The sequence below is a fragment of the Portunus trituberculatus genome, chromosome 41 (assembly GCF_017591435.1).
Source record: "Portunus trituberculatus isolate SZX2019 chromosome 41, ASM1759143v1, whole genome shotgun sequence".
NCBI lineage: Eukaryota > Metazoa > Arthropoda > Malacostraca > Decapoda > Portunidae > Portunus > Portunus trituberculatus.
The window spans coordinates 38,581,491-38,604,128 of NC_059295.1; the positions used below are offsets into that span (position 1 = coordinate 38,581,491).

The 22,638-nt window shown below is 42.1% G+C and overlaps 1 protein-coding gene across 2 annotated transcripts in view; it reads left to right on the forward strand.

Annotated features, from left to right (window-relative positions):
• LOC123517010 (organic cation transporter protein-like) overlaps positions 1-15,787 on the forward strand; it is a 68,962-nt gene extending 53,175 nt beyond the window's left edge. For both annotated transcript variants that reach the window (XM_045276827.1, XM_045276828.1), the window contains one exon: positions 13,674-15,787. In XM_045276827.1, coding sequence (XP_045132762.1) covers positions 13,674-13,734 — 61 coding nt within the window. In that variant the 3' untranslated portion in view covers positions 13,735-15,787. The remainder of the gene's footprint in view (positions 1-13,673) is intronic.
• Positions 15,788-22,638: the final 6,851 nt, after the last annotated feature.

The window sequence follows — 22,638 nt, forward strand, 5'->3', positions numbered from 1 at the left end:
CGTGGGGAGACAGACCACACAACAACCGACATCGGAATGCAACACAGAAAGGGAGTTTCCAGCCTTAGGACAAGCCACAGCACTACCCCGAGAAACAAATCACTTGCGGGAAAGAATAGCCACCTCACGCCACCAACTACGTCAAATGCAAGAGCAGGAAGAGAAACAACTAATACTCACCAAAACGGACCTAAAAGACCTCTTCCTCACCTTCGCCCAGACGCTAGCCATAATGCTAGGAAAAGAAATTCAAGCCTCCACCCTGGACTCCATGATGGAGACAGTAATACAGAAAATCACCCACAAACAAGAGTTGCCACGCTCGCAACAACAAAATACCACGACACCAGTCTCCAACAGATCACAGCAACGCAAGACCACGAACACGACTCCGGACAGCCAACACAACGAGGAGACACATCACCCACTAGAAACCCCACCCAGACTCCTCCCAGGCACCACGCCCGCAACAGCGAAGATAGAGCAAGAGAAAGCTGCCCTCGGAATCACGAAGAAGAAAATGATGCCCACACAGCAACAATCAACATACTGCAGTGGAACATCTAGGGCATCAGGAACAAATATCATCTCTTAATGGCAGACGCAAAGGACGAAAACAGGAACATCATCCTTCTACAGGAAACCCTGCTCCCCGAAAACGTCACCTTAGTCTTCGGAGGATACCAAGCTTACCACCTACCAGCCGCCCAAGGACAAGCGCGAGGATGCAACATACTGGTCAAGACCACTATTCCCAGTAAAACAATTTCAAGACCACCTTCCTGTGGGTAGGGTGTTGAAGTGCTCACAGTATCCATCCGACTACAAGATCTAGAACTACAAATATACAACATATACAATAGTCCAGGCCACACATCACACCTCGATACAAGCGAAATCCTCTCCCTGTGTGCCACTGCCCCAACCTTTATCGGGGGAGACTTTAATGCATCTCATGAAGCAATAGGATCCACCAAACCTAGGAACAGGAATGGTCACCACCACGCTGAAGTCATGGCAAGCGTTCTTCTAAACAAGTACTTCTAAACACAGGAGAATCAACACACTTAGCAAGGGGTGTCCTCGACCTCTCCTTCACCTCTACCAACATCGCACAAAACGCAACGTGGACGACTCACCCTTATCTGGTGAGCGACCATTTTGCCACCTGCATCAAGATACACAAACTTGCAAAACCCAAACACAACCCAAGGTGGAACACAAGGAAGGCAGAATGGTCACTCTTCAGGAAAACACTGGCGGAACATCTCAACAATACACCGCGGGCGGAAAATCTCAACCTGTTAGAACAAAGACTCACAACAGCCTTCCACACGGCAGCCAACAAAACTATTCCCTTGACCAAAGAGGCCAAACAGCACTACAAAGACTAGTGGTATTATGATAAAAACGTTAAAGAATACAACCATAGAGTAAACCAGGCCAAGAAACTCCACCGGCGCCACAACACAGACACAACACACGCCCTCCTCAGAGCCGCTACCAGAACTGCAAGGAAAGGAACGAAAGCAATCAAAAACACTAAGTGGATAGACTGGTGTGCCTCAATGGACCCACACACCAATCTCAGCAACATGTGGAAACAAATAAAGACTATTAGTGGTCAGAAACCTGCGAAGCAAGCAAGTCATCCAGAACCAATCACGGAAGCCAACCGACTCATCAATAGCTTTGCAGACCGCTGTGACTCAGTACAGCTACCACCAGCCACACAAAGAAAACAACGTAAACTAAGGCCTGAAAGAAGAGAAAATATAAGCCACGCATGTAATGCAGTAGCACCAACTGACGTTCCCTTCCCCACTAAAGAGCTCAGAGACACACTAAAGCCACAGAAAGACACTGCAGCAGGCGCGGACAAGATAAGCTACTCCATGATACGAGAATCAGGAGATGAGGCGTATGAAGAACTGCTCTACATAATAAACCAATCCTACACCTCCAGCAGACTGCCACAAGCATGGAAGAACGCAATCTTCATGCCAATACATAAACCAAAAGAGCAAAAAATTCAGACCCATATTCCTTCTCATCTGTCTAGGGAAAACAGCAGAAAAAATTATTCTCACCCGACTCCAGTGGCAAGCAGGCAAGTTACACCCCAACATCTATGCCTACACCAATAACAAAGGGACGACAGACTGTATAACGAACATGCTCAAGTCCATAAAAGGGCGAAAGGCTACCGCGATCTTCATGGATCTCGAAAAAGCCTTCGAAATGGCCAGCGCAGAGGCCATCATCGAAACGCTGCCAAGGAGAGGAGTGTCAGGAAAGCTCCTGGCATAGACAAGGGACTTTTTAATAAACAGAGAAGCAAAAGTGACATTTCAGGGGAAACTGTCAAACTCTCGAACCTTCGAAAATGGCACCCCCAGGACAGCATCTTGAGTCCATTCCTCTTTAACATCCTAATGGAGAACTTGGTCACACTGCAGCTTAGGCCTGGGACCAAGATTTTATGCTATGCTGATGACATTGCCATCATCACCACTGGAGCAAGGATGAAAAAAAGGCTCAAGACGCCCTCACGATTGTGGTAAATAAATGCGAAGAATTAGGGCTCAAAATAAACCGTGCTAAAACGAAGGCAATGGTCTTTGGAGCGAAGCCACAACTTCCACTAAAAATCCGTGGTGACGAAGTTGGATGGACAAACTCTCACATTTACTTAGGAGTTTGTTTCGACCACCAGCTCAGTTTCAAACAACATGTGGCATCTATAAAAATTAGAGCCGAAGCCCGGATCAAAATAATGAAATACATAACCAATCCAAACTAAGGAGCGTCCTCCATAGTTCTACACGTTCTATATGCAAGCAATAATGTCCATAATCGAGTACGTCGCCCCCTGCATCTCCACCACATCAAACACCAGCATAAACGTACATGAAAAAATCCAAAACAAAGCACTACGACTGATCCTTGGGGCCCCAGCATGGACAAGGCTGTGAAACATGCAACTGGAGGCCAACCTCCCTCCCCTAAGTAACAGAATACAAACAACCAACATCAGTCACATACAAAAATTCATTAGAAGAGAGGATTCTCAGCTACACTTAAAAATCAGCCAAGCCCTCCACCACGACCCAACCCCTTTCAGTAAAAATATGGGCAAACCAAATAGCAAACGGAATAAAGGAACTAGGAGCACAGCAACTCTTCAGCAACTTCGAGATGGATCCTCCTGATGACACATACAGGGCCCCACCACCCTGGCAAGAAAAGGCACTAAAAACAACCATACACAGACTCTCACACACAAAAAGAAAACTCAGTCAGAAGGAAGCACTAGGACAAGCAACCAGAGCACTTAAGGCAGCACACACACAAGGAGCCCAGGATTTTTACACGGACGGCTCAGTCAACGATGGAAAGGCAGCAGCGGCTTTTGTGTGTAACAACATAGCCACGCACTACAGACTGAGGGATGGGCCTCCATCCTGCAGGCTGAGCTAGTAGCTATAAGAGGGGCACTCCAGCACGCCCTACAGGCACTCACTTCAGCAGTCATCCACACTGACTCTTTATACGCAATTTAGACGCTGCAGAGAAACCAGGCCAAAGACAACGTGGGACTTGTGACTTCGATCTGGTCATTGGTCCAGGAACTCCAAAGAAGAGGCATGCAAGCCAGTCTCAACTGGATACCAACCCATGTTGGGATCCCAGGAAATGAGGAAGTCGACAAGGAGGCAAGGTATGCACTCCAGCTCCCAGAACCAAGTACCCTGACACCAACCAGCCTAGCAGCTACAAAATCCAAGCTGACCAAGGCCAGTCGTGAGGTGCCCATGCAAGAGCTCCGAAGATTGACACGGGAGGGGAAACGAAGTGCTTCGTGGTACTCAACTGCCAGGCAAAACGATTTCCCACTACCAAGAAAAGTCACCAGGAAAACAGAAACAAACATCCACAGAATAAGTCTTGGCTACTCATGCAAAGAAGAAATCATACAACAATTGCTCAGGAAGTGTGAACACTGCAACACACCCCACAAACACACCACTTGAGCACTACATTATGCAATGCAACAAGACAGGGACTTTGCTACGAAGAGACGAGGGAACATCGGAAACAGTTATAGCCAGAATCCCCCACAACACGTTGGCAGAAATGGTGAAAGAATCTCCTCCGCCACGATAGCAGGAAGAGAAATCCTTAATCAGACCGAAGGTGTATCTAACACACTGCTACACGTAGGTAAGTTAGACTCCTGTAGGACTGAAGGGTAATCTCTTTCGAAATCTCACAGCCACAAACTAAGATTTTTTTAACTTGCGGGTGAGCCATTAGGCTAAAGCCCGCGTCATTCGCTAAGGATGACGAATAAAAAAAAAAAAATAAATAAATACCTCGACACCATACTCAACCTGAAGATGGAACAAGTTAGTTACGAAACGTAGCCCCCCTTCACTGAGCTTTTGCTCCAGCTACCGGACAAACACCGAAAAACAGTACAGCAAATAGAAACCGTACATAAGAAAATCAATAAAGGAGAAATTGCTATAGCTTTCAACCTCGTATGCCTACAAGAGGATATCTTGCCTAGCTATACATATATATATATATATATATATATATATATATATATATATATATATATATATATATATATATATATATATATATATATATATATATATATATATATACAACATATCAGTAATATGTTATTAAGTATAATATGATAAAAAAAAAAAAAAAAACAGGGGACCAGGAGCTAGAAGCCTACGAGACAAGGGAGAACTCACTTCGTGTAGGTACTTTTCAGATGATATTCATGGCTTCAAACTGTTTAAACAACCTCTATCAACCTCTACGAAGCTGTTAGAGGATTATGTGAGCAAATATTTGGATTTGGTGCGTGTTGGAGTGAGTTATATGGAGGTATTGAAAATGTTCACAAAAAAATGCACTTTTCCAAACTTTCTCTTTTTGTGCATAAATTGTTAAATAACTTTTCAGTAATTGGCCGATTTAAAAGATTCTTGCAGCAAACTGATTATCAACCTCATTTTTACAAACGTTGACATGATTATGATCAAATTTTTTAATTAAATTCAAGGCAGATTTTTAAGCTCAAAATATCGAATAAAATAAATTATTTTTTTGTACTATTACTATTAGTTATTATCTTATAGCGTGATTTTGAATATCTTATTTTCATCACACCCCCCCTATATCATATTTATGGTATAAAAACAATACGTATTAATACTCACTGTGTATAAATCTTATTCAATTGGGTGAAAAAAAATACGATAGGAGAGCCAAAAAACCGATATCACATCACGAGAACTGAATTTTCCCTTAAAGCTGAACTCTTCATTCAAACTTTTGCTACCAAATCCACTTTGGATGATTCTGGGCTTGTCCTTCCCTCTCCTCCTCCCTCTGACTATTTCATGCCTTCAATTAAAGTTCTTCGCAGTTATGTTTTCCATGCCCTCGCTGGCCTAAACTCTACGAAGGGTAATGAACCTCATGTGGTCCCTCCTATTATTCTCAAAAACTGTGCTTCCGTGCTTGCACCTTGTCTTGCCAAACTACTTCAACTCTGTCTATCTACTTCTACCTTTCCTTCTTGCTGGAAGTTTGTCTATATACATTCAGCCTATTCCTAATTTTTTTTTTTTTTTTTTTTTTTTTACGCAAGATGGGGGACAGGCCAAGGGCAACAAAAAATGAAAAAAAGCCCCACTGGATTGCCAGTTCCCTTACAGATATTAAGAATTATCTAAAAGTAAGGGACAAATGTCTTGATATCTCCCTCTTAAAAGAAGTCAGTCAAATCGTAAGAAGGTGGAAATACAGAAGCAGGCAGGGAGTTCCAGAATTTATCAAAGGAAGGTATTAGCGAGTTGGACAGAATAGAGATGAGAGGATGAAGAAAGCTCTTGTGCAGCGAGGCAACAGGAGGGGAGCCATGCAGTTAGCAAGATCAGTAGAGCAATTAGCATGAAAAGAGCAATAAAAGATAGAAAGAGATGCAACATTCCGGTGGTGAGAAAGAGGCTGAAGACAGTCAGTCATAGGAAGGGAATTAATGAGACGAAAAGCTTTTGATTCCACTCTGTCTAACAAAACTGTCTGAGTGGAACCCCCAAAAACATACAAATAGTACTCCATACAAGGACGAACAAGGCCCTTGCACGGAGTTAGCAGTTGGAGGGATGAGAAAAACTGGCGGAGACGCCTCAGAACGCCTAACTTCATAGAAACTGGTTTAGCAAGAGATGAAATATGAAGTTTCCAGTTTAGATTATGAGTAAAGGACAGACTGAAGATATTCAGTGTAGAAGATGGGGACAGCTGAGTGTCATTGAAGAAGAGAGGATAGTTGTTTGGAGGGATTGAGTTTTTGAGGCATTGAACTCTACTAAGTTTTCTCTGCTCCAATCCGAAATCTTGGAAAGATTAGAAGTCAGGCGTCCTGTTGCGTATACTGCGTGATATGTTGACTTCCTGAAGGGCTGGTTGTCTCTGAAAAGACGTGGAAAAGTGTAGGGTGGTATCAGTAGCGTAGGAATGGAGAGGGCAGAAAGTTTGGTTAAGATCATTAATAATAGAAAAAGGTGGGTGACAGGACAGAACCCTGAGGAACACCGCTGTTAATAAATAGATTTAGAAGAACAGTGGCCGTCTACCATGGCTGCAATCAGTAGCGGCTCACCCATAGGAGTTGCGAAGCTGCAGTCCCCCCAGGCTCAGACACTGACTGCCAGGTATATGACTCAATCAATCTTACACTAGAAATTATGCCATAACAAAAATTCCTTATATGTTACGTTTTCTTCAAATATTTGCAACTACATTTTGAAAATTTACAATAAAATAAGTCAAAATAGAAATTTCATGCTGTACAATAGTTAAAGTTTTTTTTTTGGCGCTATACCTAAGACTGTTGAGTTGCAGTTGGTGCAGCTCAGCCTGCTTCTATAGACGCTCGGTCCAAGGCCATTGTTTACGTTGCGTTATACGGTTTATGAAATTCTTTGTTTGATTATTTCTTTTTATTATTTTCTTTTAATTATTATTGTTTTTATAAGTACTGTTGTGTGAAGCTTGCAGTGACACAGTCCCTCCATTCTATTTTTCCACGAGCCGCCACTAGCTGCAATAGAACGATCGGATTGGAAATTTGAGATTAAGTTGCAGAGCGAAGGAGAGAAACTGTAGGAGGGCAGTTTTGAAATAAAAAATTTGTGCCAGACTCTGTCAAAAGTTTTTGATACGTCTAACGCAATAGCAAAAGTTTCACCGAAATCTCTAAAAGAGGATGACCAAGACTCAGTAAGGAATGCGGTGTTGCTGCACCTCCTTGCAGTCCAGGAGGTGCATGTTGCCCCTCACAAACACCAGCTGTTCGAAATTTACTTTGCTGAGGCTGGACCTCTTCGCCCGCAAGATGTCTCCCGCAAAGCTGAACAGCCTCTTCACAGCAGCAGAGTTGGGGAGAGGTGTTGTACCTCTTGAAGAGGTCCAACCAGGCATCCCTGTAGCGGGCGGGGAAGCTTGGTTAAACCCAAGGAATATACAAGGTGGTTAAACCTGAATGAGTGATGTCACTAAAGTGGCGGGAAAGCATGCCTGGTAGCACAGACCGGCCGAAAGTAAGCTACGGAGTGCTGGCTGTTTGTCGTCTTTATCTATTTATTCATTTTTTTTTTTTTTATCCTTGAATATCTCAGGTGTGGAAGTACGGACTCAAAATTTCGCTTTTCTGCACCTGTCTCAGGTGTTGAGGTACGGACTTAGAATTTCGTCTTTCCACACATATCTCAGGTGTGGAGGTACGGACTTAAAATTTCGCCTTTCCTTACCTGATACTTCTGCACTTTTGATTTTTTTTTTTTTTTTTTTCCGCATTTCGGACCTTCGCACCTCGTTTGGTGGTCTGAAGGTACGGAGGAGAGGAGGTGCGGACCGAGGTATGGAAGTGCCCAGGTCTGAGAAAAACATGAATAACAAAAAACTAAATTTTATTCATATAAATATATGCATGACAAGTCGCCATCAGGATTTACCACAAACCGCTACGTACAGACTGAAAACGACCACACACCTATCTTTGGAAAGTCCTCAAGGACTAACTGCCTCTCAGCTGGTCAGGCTGGTGAATTCATAGCGTCGTGAGATGACAAGTGAAGGCGGGTGAAAGAGTTGTCCTAGCGATCGGGCGATGTAAAAATGACGCTCTGTATTTATTAATGTCTGGAGACTTCGTCAGAATAGTAATCGTGAATTATTTCATATGAATGCAAAGCAGAAAGGTTAAATTATATTATGCATGCATTGGAATTTACTAATTACGAATAACTTTAGAGATACAACCATTTACTTTTTTTCGGTGACTTTTTAGAGTGGCGAGTATATATGAGTTGAGGGTAGATTCTTGGCCTTTTCCATTTCGAAAATATGGCGAATTCATTTGAGCTAGCCATCCCATCCGTTCTTCACCTTTTTATAATTTTCCTCTAAATTGTCATTCTAACTGTCAAGTCGGATTTAATTCAGCTGTAAATGATGCATGACTGCCATTAACTGATCAATTTATTGATTATTTCTTATAGTTTTATTAATTGATATCAGTTCTATCTGTGAACAATTTAAGTTCGTTTACCAAAGGAAGGGATGGATGACTGAAAATACTGGTTAGCTATTGCATTAGAGGAGGGGAGGCAAGCAGTTGGCAAGATCAGAAGAGCGGTTGGCATGGAAACAGCGGTAAGAGATAGCAAGAGATGCAGCATTGTGGCGATGAGAAAGAGACTGAAGACAGACATTCAATGGAGAGGAGTTGATGAAAAGATTTTGATTTCATCTAGTCTAGAAGAACAGTATGAGTGGAATCCTCCACCCCCTCTCCCCCCTCATATATGAAGCATACTCCATATATGGATGGATAAGACCCCTATACAGAGTTAGCAGTTTGGTGGTAGAGAGAAAATAGCGCAAACTAGTGAGAACATTAAACTTTATTGAAACTGTTTTAGCTAGAGATTATTATGTAAAGTTTCCAGTTTAGATTGTAAGTAAATGACAGACCGAGGATCAGTGGCATAATGATAGAGGGGGCGAGCAGGGGCTAATGCCCCGGGCTGCATATTCTCAGGGTGTGATACAAGCTATTGAGAATATTGATGTTCAGACCTTCATTTTAGAATTCCAAAATTGAAGGGGAGCAAAATATTGATCTAAACTTCATATATGGATAGTATAATATATGTATGTATAATAAACAAGTGTATTATAACTAATCTCACATTTTTTATTACTTTCTGGAGTAGCATTTTCAGGTATCGCCCCATGTAAATTTGTCTTTCATTACTCCTCTACCGAGTATATTAAGTGTAAAAGACGGATACCGTTGAGTGCCATTAAAAAAGAGGCGATAATTGTGTGGATGGATGTATCAAGTTGATAGAGAGAGATATTGAGTTTATGAAGCATTGAACAATACTAAGGATACTGAGGAGGGATTGGAGAAATAGGACAAGATGCAGATATGAGATTGTAATCAAGGGAGCCCAACGGAGAAGATAGGTTAACAGCAGAAGGATAAAGGGGTTAAAAAAAGTCAAGAATGCTGGGTTATCTCCAAGACAATCTAATAACATCCTTTGCAGTACCATTGAATATCAAGTTAGTGTCAGTCACTAAATTAACATTCTGTAAAATTTACGGACGTACTTAGATGGATGATCTAACAATATCCTTTGCAGTACCATTGTGTATTGAGTTAGTGCCAATCGCTAAATTAACATTATGTTCAATTTCAGATTACTGGGGGTTAGGGTAGATGGTCTTATAACTCAGGAGGGTTCTTAACGAGAAAAAGGTAGAGAAACCCTGCTGTAGGTCGTGTAGGTCAGGCAAGTTAATGCCTAGTTTACCAGGATGATCAGTGAAGGGAGAGGAAGGCCAAAACTGTTGCTGAACAATCATGTCTTTAAGAATGGAGATCTCCGTAAAAGGAAAGAGAATCAGAATGTGTTCCATTTTGAAAGTCAAATAGTCAAAGAATTTTTTGTAGTCAGAGGAGTTAGTTGAGAGGCATACAACACAGATGAATTTAGAAAGAGAACCACTCTGAAATCGTAGCCAGATGGTAGAAAATTCAGAAGATTCAGGAGCATGGGCACGAGAACAAGTAATTATGTCATTGCGCACATAGTAGCCGCAATCTCATGCACTTTATATCTCTGCCCGGAATCATGCCAAGTCTGTTCTTCAACTTGCCAAACACTCTTTCATAAATAGGAAATGTCAAAATCTTTCAAACTCAAACTCCCCTCGTGACTTCTGGCATCTAGCTAAAAACATCTCAAATAACTTCACTTCTTCATCTTTCCCTCCTTTATTTCATCCTGATGGCACCACTGCCATCTCTTCTGTCTCTAAAGCTGAACTCTTTTCTCAAACCTTTGCTCACAACTCCACCTTGGACGATTCTGGGCTTGTCCTCCCTCCCTCCTCCCTCTGACTATTTCATGTCTACAATCAAAATTCTTCGTAATGATGTTTTCCATGCCCTTGCTGGCCTAAACCCTCGGAAGGCTTATGGACCTGATGGGGTCCCTCCTATTGTTCTCAAAAACTGTGCTTCTGTGCTTGCACCTTGCCTGGCCAAACTCTTCCAACTTTGTCTATCGACTTCTACCTTTCCTTCCTGCTGGAAGTTCGCCTACATTCAGCCTGTTCCTAAAAGGGTGACCGTTCTAACCCCTCAAACTACCGTCCTATAGCTTTAATCTCTTGCTTGTCTAAAGTTTTTGAATCTATCCTGAATAGGAAGATTCTCAAACATCTGTCACTTCACAATCTTCTGTCTGATCGCCAGTATGGCTTCCGTCAAGGTCGCTCTACTGGTGATCTTCTGGCTTTCCTTACTGAGTCTTGGTCATCCTCTTTTAGAGATTTCGGTGAAACTTTTGCTGTTGCGTTAGACATATCAAAAGCTTTTGATAGAGTCTGGCATAAAGCTTTGATTTCAAAACTGCCCTCTTACGGCTTCTATCCTTCTCTCTGCAACTTTATCTCATGTTTCCTTTCCGACCGCTCTATTGCTGCTGTGGTAGACGGCTACTGTTCTTCTCCTAAACCTATTAATAGTGGTGTTCCTCAGGGTTCTGTCCTGTCACCCACTCTCTTTCTATTATTCATTAATGACCTTCTTAACCAAACTTCTTGCCCTATCCACTCCTACGCTGATGATACCACCCTACATCTTTCCACGTTCTTTCAGAGACGTCCAACCCTTCAGGAAATTAACAGATCACGCGGGGACGCCACGGAACGCCTGACTTCCGATCTTTCTAAAATTTCCGATTGGGGCAGAGAAAATCTAGTAGTTTTCAATGCCTCAAAACTCAATTCCTCCATCTATCAACTCGACACAACCTTCCAGACAACTATCCCCTCTTTTTCAATGACACTCAACTGTCTTCCTCTTCCACAATGAATATCCTCGGTCTGTCCTTTGCTCATAATCTTAACTGGAAACTTCACATCTCATCTCTTGCTAAAACAGCTTCTATGAAGTTAGGTGTTCTGAGGCGTCTCCGCCAGTTTTTCTCGTCCCTCCAACTGCTTACTCTGTATAAGGGCCTTATCCGTCCCTGTATGTTTGGGGGGGTTCCAGTCACACAGCTTTGCTTGATAGGGTGGAATCGAAAGCTCTTCGTCTCATCAACTCCCCTCCTCTGACTAACTGTCTTCAGTCTCTTTCTCACCGCCGAAATGTTGCATCCCTTTCTATATTCTATCACTATTTTCATGGTAACTGTTCTACTGATCTTGCTAACTGCATGCCTCCCCTCCTCCTGCGGCCACGCTGCACAAGGCTTTCTTCTTCCTCTCATCCCTATTCTGTCCAACTCTCTATTGCAAGAGTTAACCAGTACGCTCAATCATTCATCCCTTTCACTGGTAAACTCTGGAACTCCCTCCCTGCATCTGTATTTCCAAATTCCTACAACTTGTCTTCTTTTAAGAGGGAGGTATCGAGGCATTTGCTCCCCTAATTCTGGCTGACGGTTTTGGCACTTTTTGTACTCTTTGGAGAGCCAGCGCTCAAGTGGGCTTTTTTCTAACTTTCTTTTTTTTTGCCCTTGGCTGGCCCTCTTCCCTACGTAAAATAAAAAAAAAAAAAAAAAAAAAAACATCCAGCTTTGCAACAAAAATGAGTATAAAAAAAGTATGGTTACTTGCTTTGCTTTTGTGTTCAAGTAATAAGACATTGTTTTTTTATGTCCTCAAAGCAAATAGTTTGGTAAAGAAATATTGAAACACTGCAAATGTACCCTTTCCACTAAATACGACTAGCCAATTGTAATTATCATTGAGCGTTGATCACCTGCTAACGTTCTCCACCCTGGATAAGGTCTTGTGCCTCTAGCATTCATTAACATAGTATAATATATAATTGTCAGTCATGCTTAAACCGCTCTCCCCCCCCTACACACACACACACAGACACCATCTCTCTCTCTCTCTCTCTCTCTCTCTCTCACAGAAACACACACACACACACACACAACACACACGGTAGCTCAGTGGTTAGAGCGCTGGCTTCACAAGCCAGAGGACCGGGGTTCGATTCCCCGGCCGGGTGGAGATATTTGGGTGTGTCTCCTTTCACGTGTAGCCCCTGTTCACCTAGCAGTGAGTAGGTACGGGATGTAAATCGAGGAGTTGTGACCTTGTTGTCCCGGTGTGTGGTGTGTGCCTTGTCTCAGGCCTATCCGAAGATCGGAAATATTGAGCTCTGAGCTCGTTCCGTAGGGTAACGTCTGGCTGTCTCGTCAGAGACCGCAGCAGATCAAACAGTGAAACACACCGCGTAGTGTAGTGGTTAGCACGCTCGACTCACACTCGAGAGGGTCCGGGTTCGAGTCCCGGAGGCGGCGAGGCAAATGGGCAAGCCTCTTAATGTGTAGCCCCTGTTCACCTAGCAATAAATAGGTACGGGATGTAACTCGAGGGGTTGTGGCCTCGCTTTCCCGGTGTGTGGAGTGTGTTGTGGTCTCAGTCCTACCCGAAGATCGGTCTATGAGCTCTGAGCTCGCTCCGTGATGGAGAAGACTGGCTGGGTGACCAGCAGACGACCGAGGTGAATTACACCGTGTAGTGTAGTGGTTAGCACGCTCGGCTCACAATTGGGAGGGCCGGGTTCGAGTCCCGGAAAGCGGCGAGACAAATGGGCAAGCCTCTTAATGTGTGGCCCCTGTTCACCTAGCAGTAAATAGGTACGGGATGTAACTCGAGGGGTTGTGGCCTAGCTTTCCCGGTGTGTGTTGTATGTGATGTGGTCTCAGTCCTACCCGAAGACGGTCTATGAGCTCTGAGCTCGCTCTGTAATGGGGAAGACTAGCTGGGTGACCAGCAGACGACCGAGGTGAATTACACACACACACACACACACACACACACACACACACATTAATGAGCGAGCTTACTAATTCAAATAATCATTGTAATATTTCTAAATTAATGTTATAACTAATGAAAAAACGGCAAACATAATATACTGTTCTGAAATTAAGTTAAGTATATAATGGCTATGTTCCCTAAAAGACTGGCTGAATGCTGATCAACCACACTTGTGATTGATGAAAATGTTTCTTTTCTTTTCTTTTCTTCATCAGGGGATACAAGTTAGTAGCAGATGGAAAAGATGAAAGCGGTGACACATTGACAAAGGTTTGAGACGCACTGGCGAGGGGACGAGGACGCCACGTATTTTACATTATCATTATTATTGTTATTATTATCATTATTATTATTATTACTGCTATTATTATTATTATCATTATTATTTTATTTTTATTTATCTATTATTATTATTGTAGTAGTAGTAGTAGTAGTAGTAGTAGTAGTAGTAGTAGTAGTAGTAGTAGTAGTAGTAGTAGTAGTGGTACGAGTATAATAGTAGAAGTAGTAATAGGGGAGACCTGGGCTAGTTGGCACACTTTACATTTTTGGTGAAGGAAGAAAAACAACAAAAAGATTTGGTAATTTTATACTTTTCTTGAAGAATATAAATCTTCTTTTACTTTTCGTTACATGAAAATATAATTTTCTTTGTTCAAAAAAGCACACCAGTCTTTAGAAAAAAAAAACTTTTCAGCTGTGCCAATGTGCCCCATGTAAAGGATATAAGTTGGCACACACTATGGGATAAGTTGGCACACCAAATTAGAAATATGTGACACAATACATGTACATGTACTGATAAAATAACCTTCTATAATGAAAGCAATATAAATTGATTAGTTTCCATGCATTCCATTGAAAATATCTACCCTATGATGCACTGGACACTTAAGTGTAAAGTATTTATAATAAGGTACATGACTAAATATTTTCAATATACTCCGTTGAAAATATTTGCAGTTTATTCCACAAGATACTTAAATGTAATAATAAAGTAACCTTTTATCATGAAGTGAATATAAATGGATTTGTTTCAAATGAATGGTCTCAGTTGCTCAGGAGTGGGGCTGTCTCCCAAGAGTTCAGAAGTAGAAAATTTTGGTTCATTCTTATTTTGAAGATGAGCACCATTTTGAACTGAACCAAATTTTGACTGGACTGTTACAATCAAACTTTATGATCTTTCAGTACTTTCTGAGTTTTCACTAACATTTGTCACTAGCTGAACATTGATTTCGTTGGCCTGAAATAAATAGACCTAGTAATTTCAAAAGTAATTGATTAGATGTATAACATAGCTAACTCAAACATAATATGAAAATGCAAACCATACAAATAGTTAATATGGGGATAAGTTGGCACTGTGTTAACTTGCCCAATTTTTTTTAAGCCAACTAAATGTACAGTTTAGCAGATATTGAGAAGCCTAATTTTGAACTGTTTTAAGGGTAAACAATAGTTTACACCCTACGTTGATTATTGGCTAAACTGGATATTATTTCACAATAACCTCAAGCATATTACAGCAAACAGTATAAGAAAATGAAAATTTACTCACCAGCATCAAAATCAAATTTTCCCAGTTCCTTTCAAGCTGTGCTGCCCATCACTTTGGTAGCAGCAGGTGCTTGACTGAGAAAGTACAGTACTGCCCTACGGTGCTGTCTAATAATTATCACTTGAATTGTCACAAGTATGTCAGCTTAATTAACCCTGTTGTCAGTTTACCCCGGACTCCCTTGGTAGTAGTAGTAGTAGTAGTTGTTGTTGTTGTTATTGTTATGATGATCAGAGTGGTAATGATAATGATGTTGATGATGACAACGCAATCACTGGTACTAGTCTTTCTTTTAACGGAGACAAACATATATAACTGCCTCTGCTGAGCACCTGTGAATCAGTACTCGGTAATTGTGTGGAATCCAAGGCAAGCAGTTCTTGTCTTTTCGATAGGAGGGCAGGCAACCAGTTTTGCCTTCCTGTGTATGCATGCTGTCAGTATTGTTTAGCGTTATACATTGGAAGCAATCTCAGAACTTTGAAGATTTTTTTGTGGACTGTGGATAGTTGTACTACAGTATATCTCAGTTGAGCAGGACTCAACGTGGTCTAAACTGCAGTCCTCTCTTTCCTGCTGCATGTAAACACTTTCTACGATTTATGATGCATTGCTGAAATTTATCAATTTTTAAACATATGTAAGTCTAACATTTTCAATTTACGAATCTTGGATTCTTTAGATAGTATGATTTATAACACCAACTCTGTTTCATTACTATCTGTCTATTTGGACAATGAAGTTCCCAGGAATAAATGCTGAACATTATCAAATAAATTTCATTTTCAACCAACTTAGTACTTAAGGTTTGGTACTCTGTTATCACTCGTTATACTCTTGTTTCAGTACTCCGGACACTGCTATCATGCAATATTCCATAGACAATGGAACATTAGTAATCTGTTAATAAACTCCATAACGATATTAATAATGCCTAAAATAAGCAAATATAAAACAAAGTTGTTGTACACTTTCACATGGAGTAGACTCTTTACTTGCTCCATTTGTATTGTAACATATTCCACATACAATGAAACAATAGTGATCTGTCATTAAAATTCCATACAATAAAAAAATTTAAAAAATCATTCAATGCCTAGTTGATATCCTGATGTAAGGGAGATAGAGGCAACAGTGGACCAATAGCGCATCATCGACTTCACTTTTGTGATGTCATACTGTCTTCTTCCATTCAACCTCCTTGCTTTATAGGTGCGCTGTTTTCCGTTATCCTCTTTAGTCTTCAGCCTGTAGAGGAGGCAAAGCAGAATAGCATGTCTCCTAGCATTTAACCTTTTAAACGTATTTCCCTGCAGGCCTGGAAAAGGAACATATGATCTTATATCTTTTCCCATTCTTTCTTTTTACCATTATACAGTCCCAGCACAATGAGAATCCCTATATATGCTTCTTCCTGTCTAGAGCACTACTCTAATTCACCCATGATTCCCACAATTGTCTTATAAGTATACCTCTCTCACTCATATTTATAGCACTCCACAATTAAGTGTTCATTCGTCTCTCTCTCTCTCTCTCTCTCTCTCTCTCTCTCTCTCTCTCAACAGAAGTCACGCTGCTCGTCCCTACTAGCATTAGATAATGGTAAACTAATAGATCTTATTCTTTTTTATTATTCTGAAGCTTTTGATGTTAACCATTCAATGGCACCAATCGCTATCTATGTAGTTTTCATTGTTCGCCAGCTGGTTTAATTCACAAGTTGGTCCTGCCTATCGCGCCGAACTGTCGCTCTTATGGAAGCCCTATTAAAACAAAATATATACAGATATTCATGCCTACATACCTCATAATATAAACGTTTGGTTATTTATCTATGCGTCTGATTGAAAATGACATAAAAATATGCAAATATATGTTCCTAATGGTGCAAAGTATGGATGTACCAGTGTCCCATCAAAATATTTTTTGCAAGTCTAATAGTACATATATACCTTATCACAAAATTGTCAGAGTTTCTGCTTAGGATAATGCTACACTTAAAAAGCGTAGAGCAAATATCACTGAGTAGCATTTATATATATAAAAAAACAATTTTCGGAGTCTGTGCCGAAATAACCTGGCCAACATTACCGAAACCGAATTTTCCTAACTGAATCACAACAAGCGAACTTGGTATGTCTTTTGATCTCAGAGTTGGCACTCTCTATTTTCTGAGTTCATCCTTACTAATATCCATAGTGTTATCCATAGTGAAGCCATTGTGTAGCGAGTGTGGCGATGGCTGTTAACACACTACATTTGTTTACATTTCGATAGAACAATCTCGGTGCATGTTAGACAATATCCTCTGTACTGTTAATTTCTTAAGACTATTAATTGTTGTGATTTTCTGTATGAATATAATTCATATTAATTTTTATGGAAAGAAAAAGGCATTAAAACTACGCTTTACCTATTAATGATCTTTTCTATTTTTTGTCCCAGAAATGGAGATGGTAAAGAAGAGCGCTCGACATATATATAAACATTTCCACTTTTTTAGCTTATGTGTCACGAGTACATTCTTAGAAAGATTATAACTATTTTATTAAACCATTTAATATTTACAAAACGTGCAGAAAAGTACGTTCCAGTTGACCAACTTGCTGTGAAATAATTAACCCATCTGGCGGTTGAAGGCACCTACATAGCAGATCGCGATCGGTCCCATTGTGATAGATAAACTTCTGAATTTGGGTATCACTGGTAAAATACTTGAATGGATGAAAAACTTTCTTAATGATAGAGTTGTGAATGATAATTGTACAGTATCACACGCAAAAAGTTCATCCTGATGAGTAAGTAGTGGTGTTCCCCAGGAATCGATGCTAGGCCCCCTGTTTTTTTTCTAATATGAATAAATTATTGGCCGGAATATATGGAGAGCTCCCCACCCAGCCTCGTCACTTCTCACCTGCCCAGCCTTATCTCTTCTCACCCCAGCCTCGCCGCTCCTCACCAACGGAGGTGTTCCAAAGAAACTGCTTTGGATGTGGACGTCCAGGGCACAATCAAAGATACTGCCTCCAAGGAAAGTCTCTGACAAATGAAGCCTCTAGGTGGTACCAGCTATATAATATCCATGCTGTTGGAACTGTAGAGAGAGGCATCCGAAGAGTTATGCCCTTCTGTACCACCCACAGTCACGGCACAAGGTGAAGGAAGCCCTACTGGGCTGGTAAGCGGGGCCAAGAACCAGCTCTTTCCCAGCAGGCCCCGTTCTGTCTAAGGTGTCGCGCTGTGGGTGTCCGTTCCATCCAGGTGCAAGGATAGATTGACGGTAAACCTTGTAACCTGATGGTGGACACGTACTGGCACTTTCCTGCGTACAGAAACCATAGCAGCGATGGCAGACCTTGGACAACCAGAACAGCAGCTGTATGACATCACAGGTCACTGCACACAGCTGAAGGGACCATTGCTGGCCACAATTGCTGTCGAAGGGGAGGACAGGACCCTGCCTGTGCATGTGGCTGACAAAAATGAGAGCCTCCGGGGGCTGAATAGTCTACAGGAAAGTGAGGCAGTACTGGACTTCGGAAACATGACTATGGAGGGTGGGAACAGGAAGGAGCCACTACTGAAGAAGAGCAGTGGTGTGCGAGTGTTGGCAGTACGAGCCACTTGCTTTTCCCCCATGTCTAAAGCCAGTCTCTGCTGCCGCCTCAGCTAGAAGATGGAGGTAAAAAGCTTGGTCAGTCCACATTGCCACTCTCTTCCCACCACCCTCAAGGTGGGAGTCGCCCTGAGCCTCCGCTACCACGCCGTGACGCTAACGTGCAACCTGTACAACCAATGGTGGGGAATAGTAGCTGGTCTGAACCTCTGCTACCATTCCGAGATACTGACATGGAACCAGTACAACCAGTGGTAGGGAATCTGTCCACGCCGGGCCGCCGACCACTCACATAATATAGACTTATCTGTACATTGTAAATAAAAGAAAGAAAAGATTATACTGCTTCCTTGGTTCTCAGGGAAAGAACCACTTAGCCTCTTAACATATAGCATCACTTTGGAATTTATCAGTGATCTTAAGCAGCTTGAATCGGCACAAAGAAGGTGGACCACAGAAATTAATGGAATAGAGGGTTTAAATTACTACTAACATTTGAAGGTTCTCAATTTGTTCTTGGTAAAGAAGTTGCTCAGGGGTGGAATCCATGAAACTTGTCGGTAGCGCGTCGGTCCTAACTAACAAACCGGTCTGATAGCGACATCGCAACGAGATCGGAGAAGTGGTATCCACAAGCACTTATCATTATTGGGGGTGGATGGCGTTAACCAATCGAAGAATGCTCATTGGCTGTCTAGGATGTGACGTCATCATCGTGACGTCATAAGCAAAGGCAGCCAATCACGAAACAGCTTTGGGATTTCCTTGGCTGAGGAGTACGATATTCTTTGTCAACTTCAATACAGCGTAACGCCCCCACAGCTACTACTCACCACAGTCAACAGTCTTAACAATTCTTTCATTATGCCAACTGAATCTCATTATAAACCAAGGAAACAATGATTCACTTACATCAAGACCTTAACCTTAATGAAAGAAATGGAAATTCGGGGATGCAGTGATTTTGGGCAAGCTTCACAACAAAAATCACAGTGAAAAAAGGAAGAAAAATTGGCAGAATGTAGTATGCAAGTGGTTATGGTTTATGGCTGAATGTTTATTCCATAGCAACAGTTATTAGAGTAGCAAGAAGTTCACAAAATATTGTGGTGAGTGTGGCTGCTGGCTGCTGGCCATACGACTCACTGATTGGCAGGGCGGCGGCACGGGGAAATTTCAAATTTTGCACTGTCATCTTGATATTTATTTTTGCTGTTCTATGTAAGATTTCACTATGTGCATCACACAATCATCTTTCTTCTGTGATAATGCTTGGAAAAAACTAAAAAAATAAAAAAAAGGTTATTTTGTGCAGATGAATATTCATAATACATAAAAGATAGCGATATGCATTTACTACACCTCGGGATGTATAGTTATTAGCGAAGCACGTAGTTAGTTAACAACGACGTCCTACCAACATTCGATGCATTCATGGATACCATTTTCGGTAGGGAGTACCAAGATCTATCTATATACACTAGGTCTATGCCCTAGGTCCATTCTGCGCAGCTTTTCTGACGTCATGAAAATTCTCGGCCGTTTTCTTTTTGTGAAACACTTAGGAAAACGGTGAAACGCTGAGGAAGACGGAAACTATTATATTTGTTCCCTTTTTTTTTCTCTCTCTCTCTCTCTCTCTCTCTCTCTCTCTCTCTCTCTCTCTCTCTCTCTCTCTCTCTCTCTCTCTCTCTCTCTCTCTCTTTCGCTTTCCTCTTTGGTTTTAGTAACAAACGTTAATCGCACAATAAGCTTTATTGTCAAAATCTAGATAGATCTTCATTGTCATAATGTACTTAATAGCCTACACACACACACACACACACACACACACACAGCATTAGAGAGTGTGCGTCAGTACAATCTATGTAGACAATTTGTACTCCAGTGCCCCACTACAGATAAGACTACCTTCTCCGACACAGGCGAGGAGCAGGGTACCCACCACCTAGCACCATCCAGTGCCTCAAAACACTCAAACTGTTTTGGAATCGTGGATCAAGAGGCGGTAGAAGTGTGGTTCGTCCCATCAGGATTGTAGTGACAAACAAATGCAGGCAAAAGTCAGCAAGCGGAAGTGAGGGAATACACACATGTAGAACTCCTGCTGTCTATCGTGACTTCCCTCACAAACGAAATGGACAAGTTGATTGTGTTAATGAGATCAACCTGTGCAGACATTGGAGCGATCACTGAGGCGTGGCAAATAATACCTGAGGTATGCATGGTGCAAGACTTTCAACTCTTCCACCATCTCAGGTCAGAGCGAAGAGGAGGAGGAGTGGCGGTCTATTGCCGGTCTATCCTTAGCCTCTCACACCTCTCTGTGGATGTCCCGCCCCCCGCGGTGGAGGCTCTGGGTAGGTGTGACACCACCCTCCCATCTTAACAATACAGCCTCTAACATCCTCTGCAGTGTCGTCTACCACCCTCCATGTGCCCCACGGCACAATTACTAACTGAGCACATCATAAGCACAACTGATGCTCCCAGAATGAAGTATCCTGTTGCTAATCTGGTTCTATGTGGGGATTTTAACCAGCTATATATATGAGTGAAATACTACACCAGCTAAACCTAAAACAAGTAGTTGGATTCCCCACCCACCAACAAGCAAAACCCGATCTTATCATGACCTATCTAAGTCATCACTACTCACCTCCCCAGTCACTACCCCCTTGGGACACAGCACACACCTCTCCATCTTGTGGTCACCCATACCCACCACCTTCCCCTGCCACTCAAAGGTCACCAAGACTTACTGACCCATGCCCGACTCTGCCTTCAGGGAGTTTGGGCAATGGGTGATGCACCATCCGTGGACCAAGGTGTTGGAGGTGAAAGACGTCTGCACCAAGTGGCACAATTTTGTTACCACCATCACCAGCAAAGAGCGTCACAGTGCTCCGTGGATGAGGCCCCGCATTAAAAGGTTCATTAAGCAACGGAACTGGGCCCTTTATTCTTCCCCAATCTAGTACAGGAAATTAAGGAACCAAGTGATATGGAAGATAAAGATAGCGAAAGCCATGGTACAGTGGAATCAAGTGTGCTTTGGGGTCCGAGGGGTCTCCAAGCGCACGTGTTCGAATCCCGTCCACAGTCCGAGTGTAGGTTGGGCTTCCTCACTCGGGGCAACGGTTTCCTAGCGGGTGGGCTTTGAGATAGGAGATACCCCAAAAAGTATCCCCTTTAGCCCATAAATTCCTGAAAAAAGCCCACATGGTATTAAAAAAAAGTCATTACCCAAACAAAATTCACCAACTCAAACTTAACAACAAGAGACAGTGGTATGATAAAATTAAGGCTTTGTGTGGTCTACAAAAGCAGTCCCCTCCTTTTTCTTGTACCTCACACCTCCTCACTGACTGCGGATAAGATAAACTCTCACTTCGCCACAATCTCACACTTTCCCACCCCTCCACTCCTCTCCTCTCCCTTTCTACCTCCCCGCTCCTTCCCCTTCTCGCATCGTCCAGGTGATGGATGTTTACAAGAGAATTCTAAAATTCAAACTGTAGTCCACAACTCCTACCGATTCACCCATTAAGATTTACAGAGAATTTGCTCCATAACTAACCACTCCTCTCTGCTCAATAATAAATGTATCTCTCTCTCAGCGCTCATGCCCTGTTGACTGGAAAACATTTGTAACAACACCCATCTCTAAAACTCCCAGTCTGCAGTCACTCAATGAGCTCAGGCCAGTCGCAATCACACTCATCCCTAACCTCATTTGTGAAGACTTTGTGTTCGACTGGGTGTACAACAAAATTAGTAACTCCATAGACATCCAGCAATTCGGCAACATCAGAGACAGCTCCACCTCTCACTACCTAATCAGCTTCCTAGACTTCATTTACAGTCACCTGGGACAAACGAAACACCTCTCTAGCAGTCGCTTTTGTGGACTTCAGGAAAGCTTTTGATCTAGCTGTCCAAACTGTTGTCATCAACAAAGACATCAAACTGGGTCTCCCCTCTCACCAGACAATATGGCTGA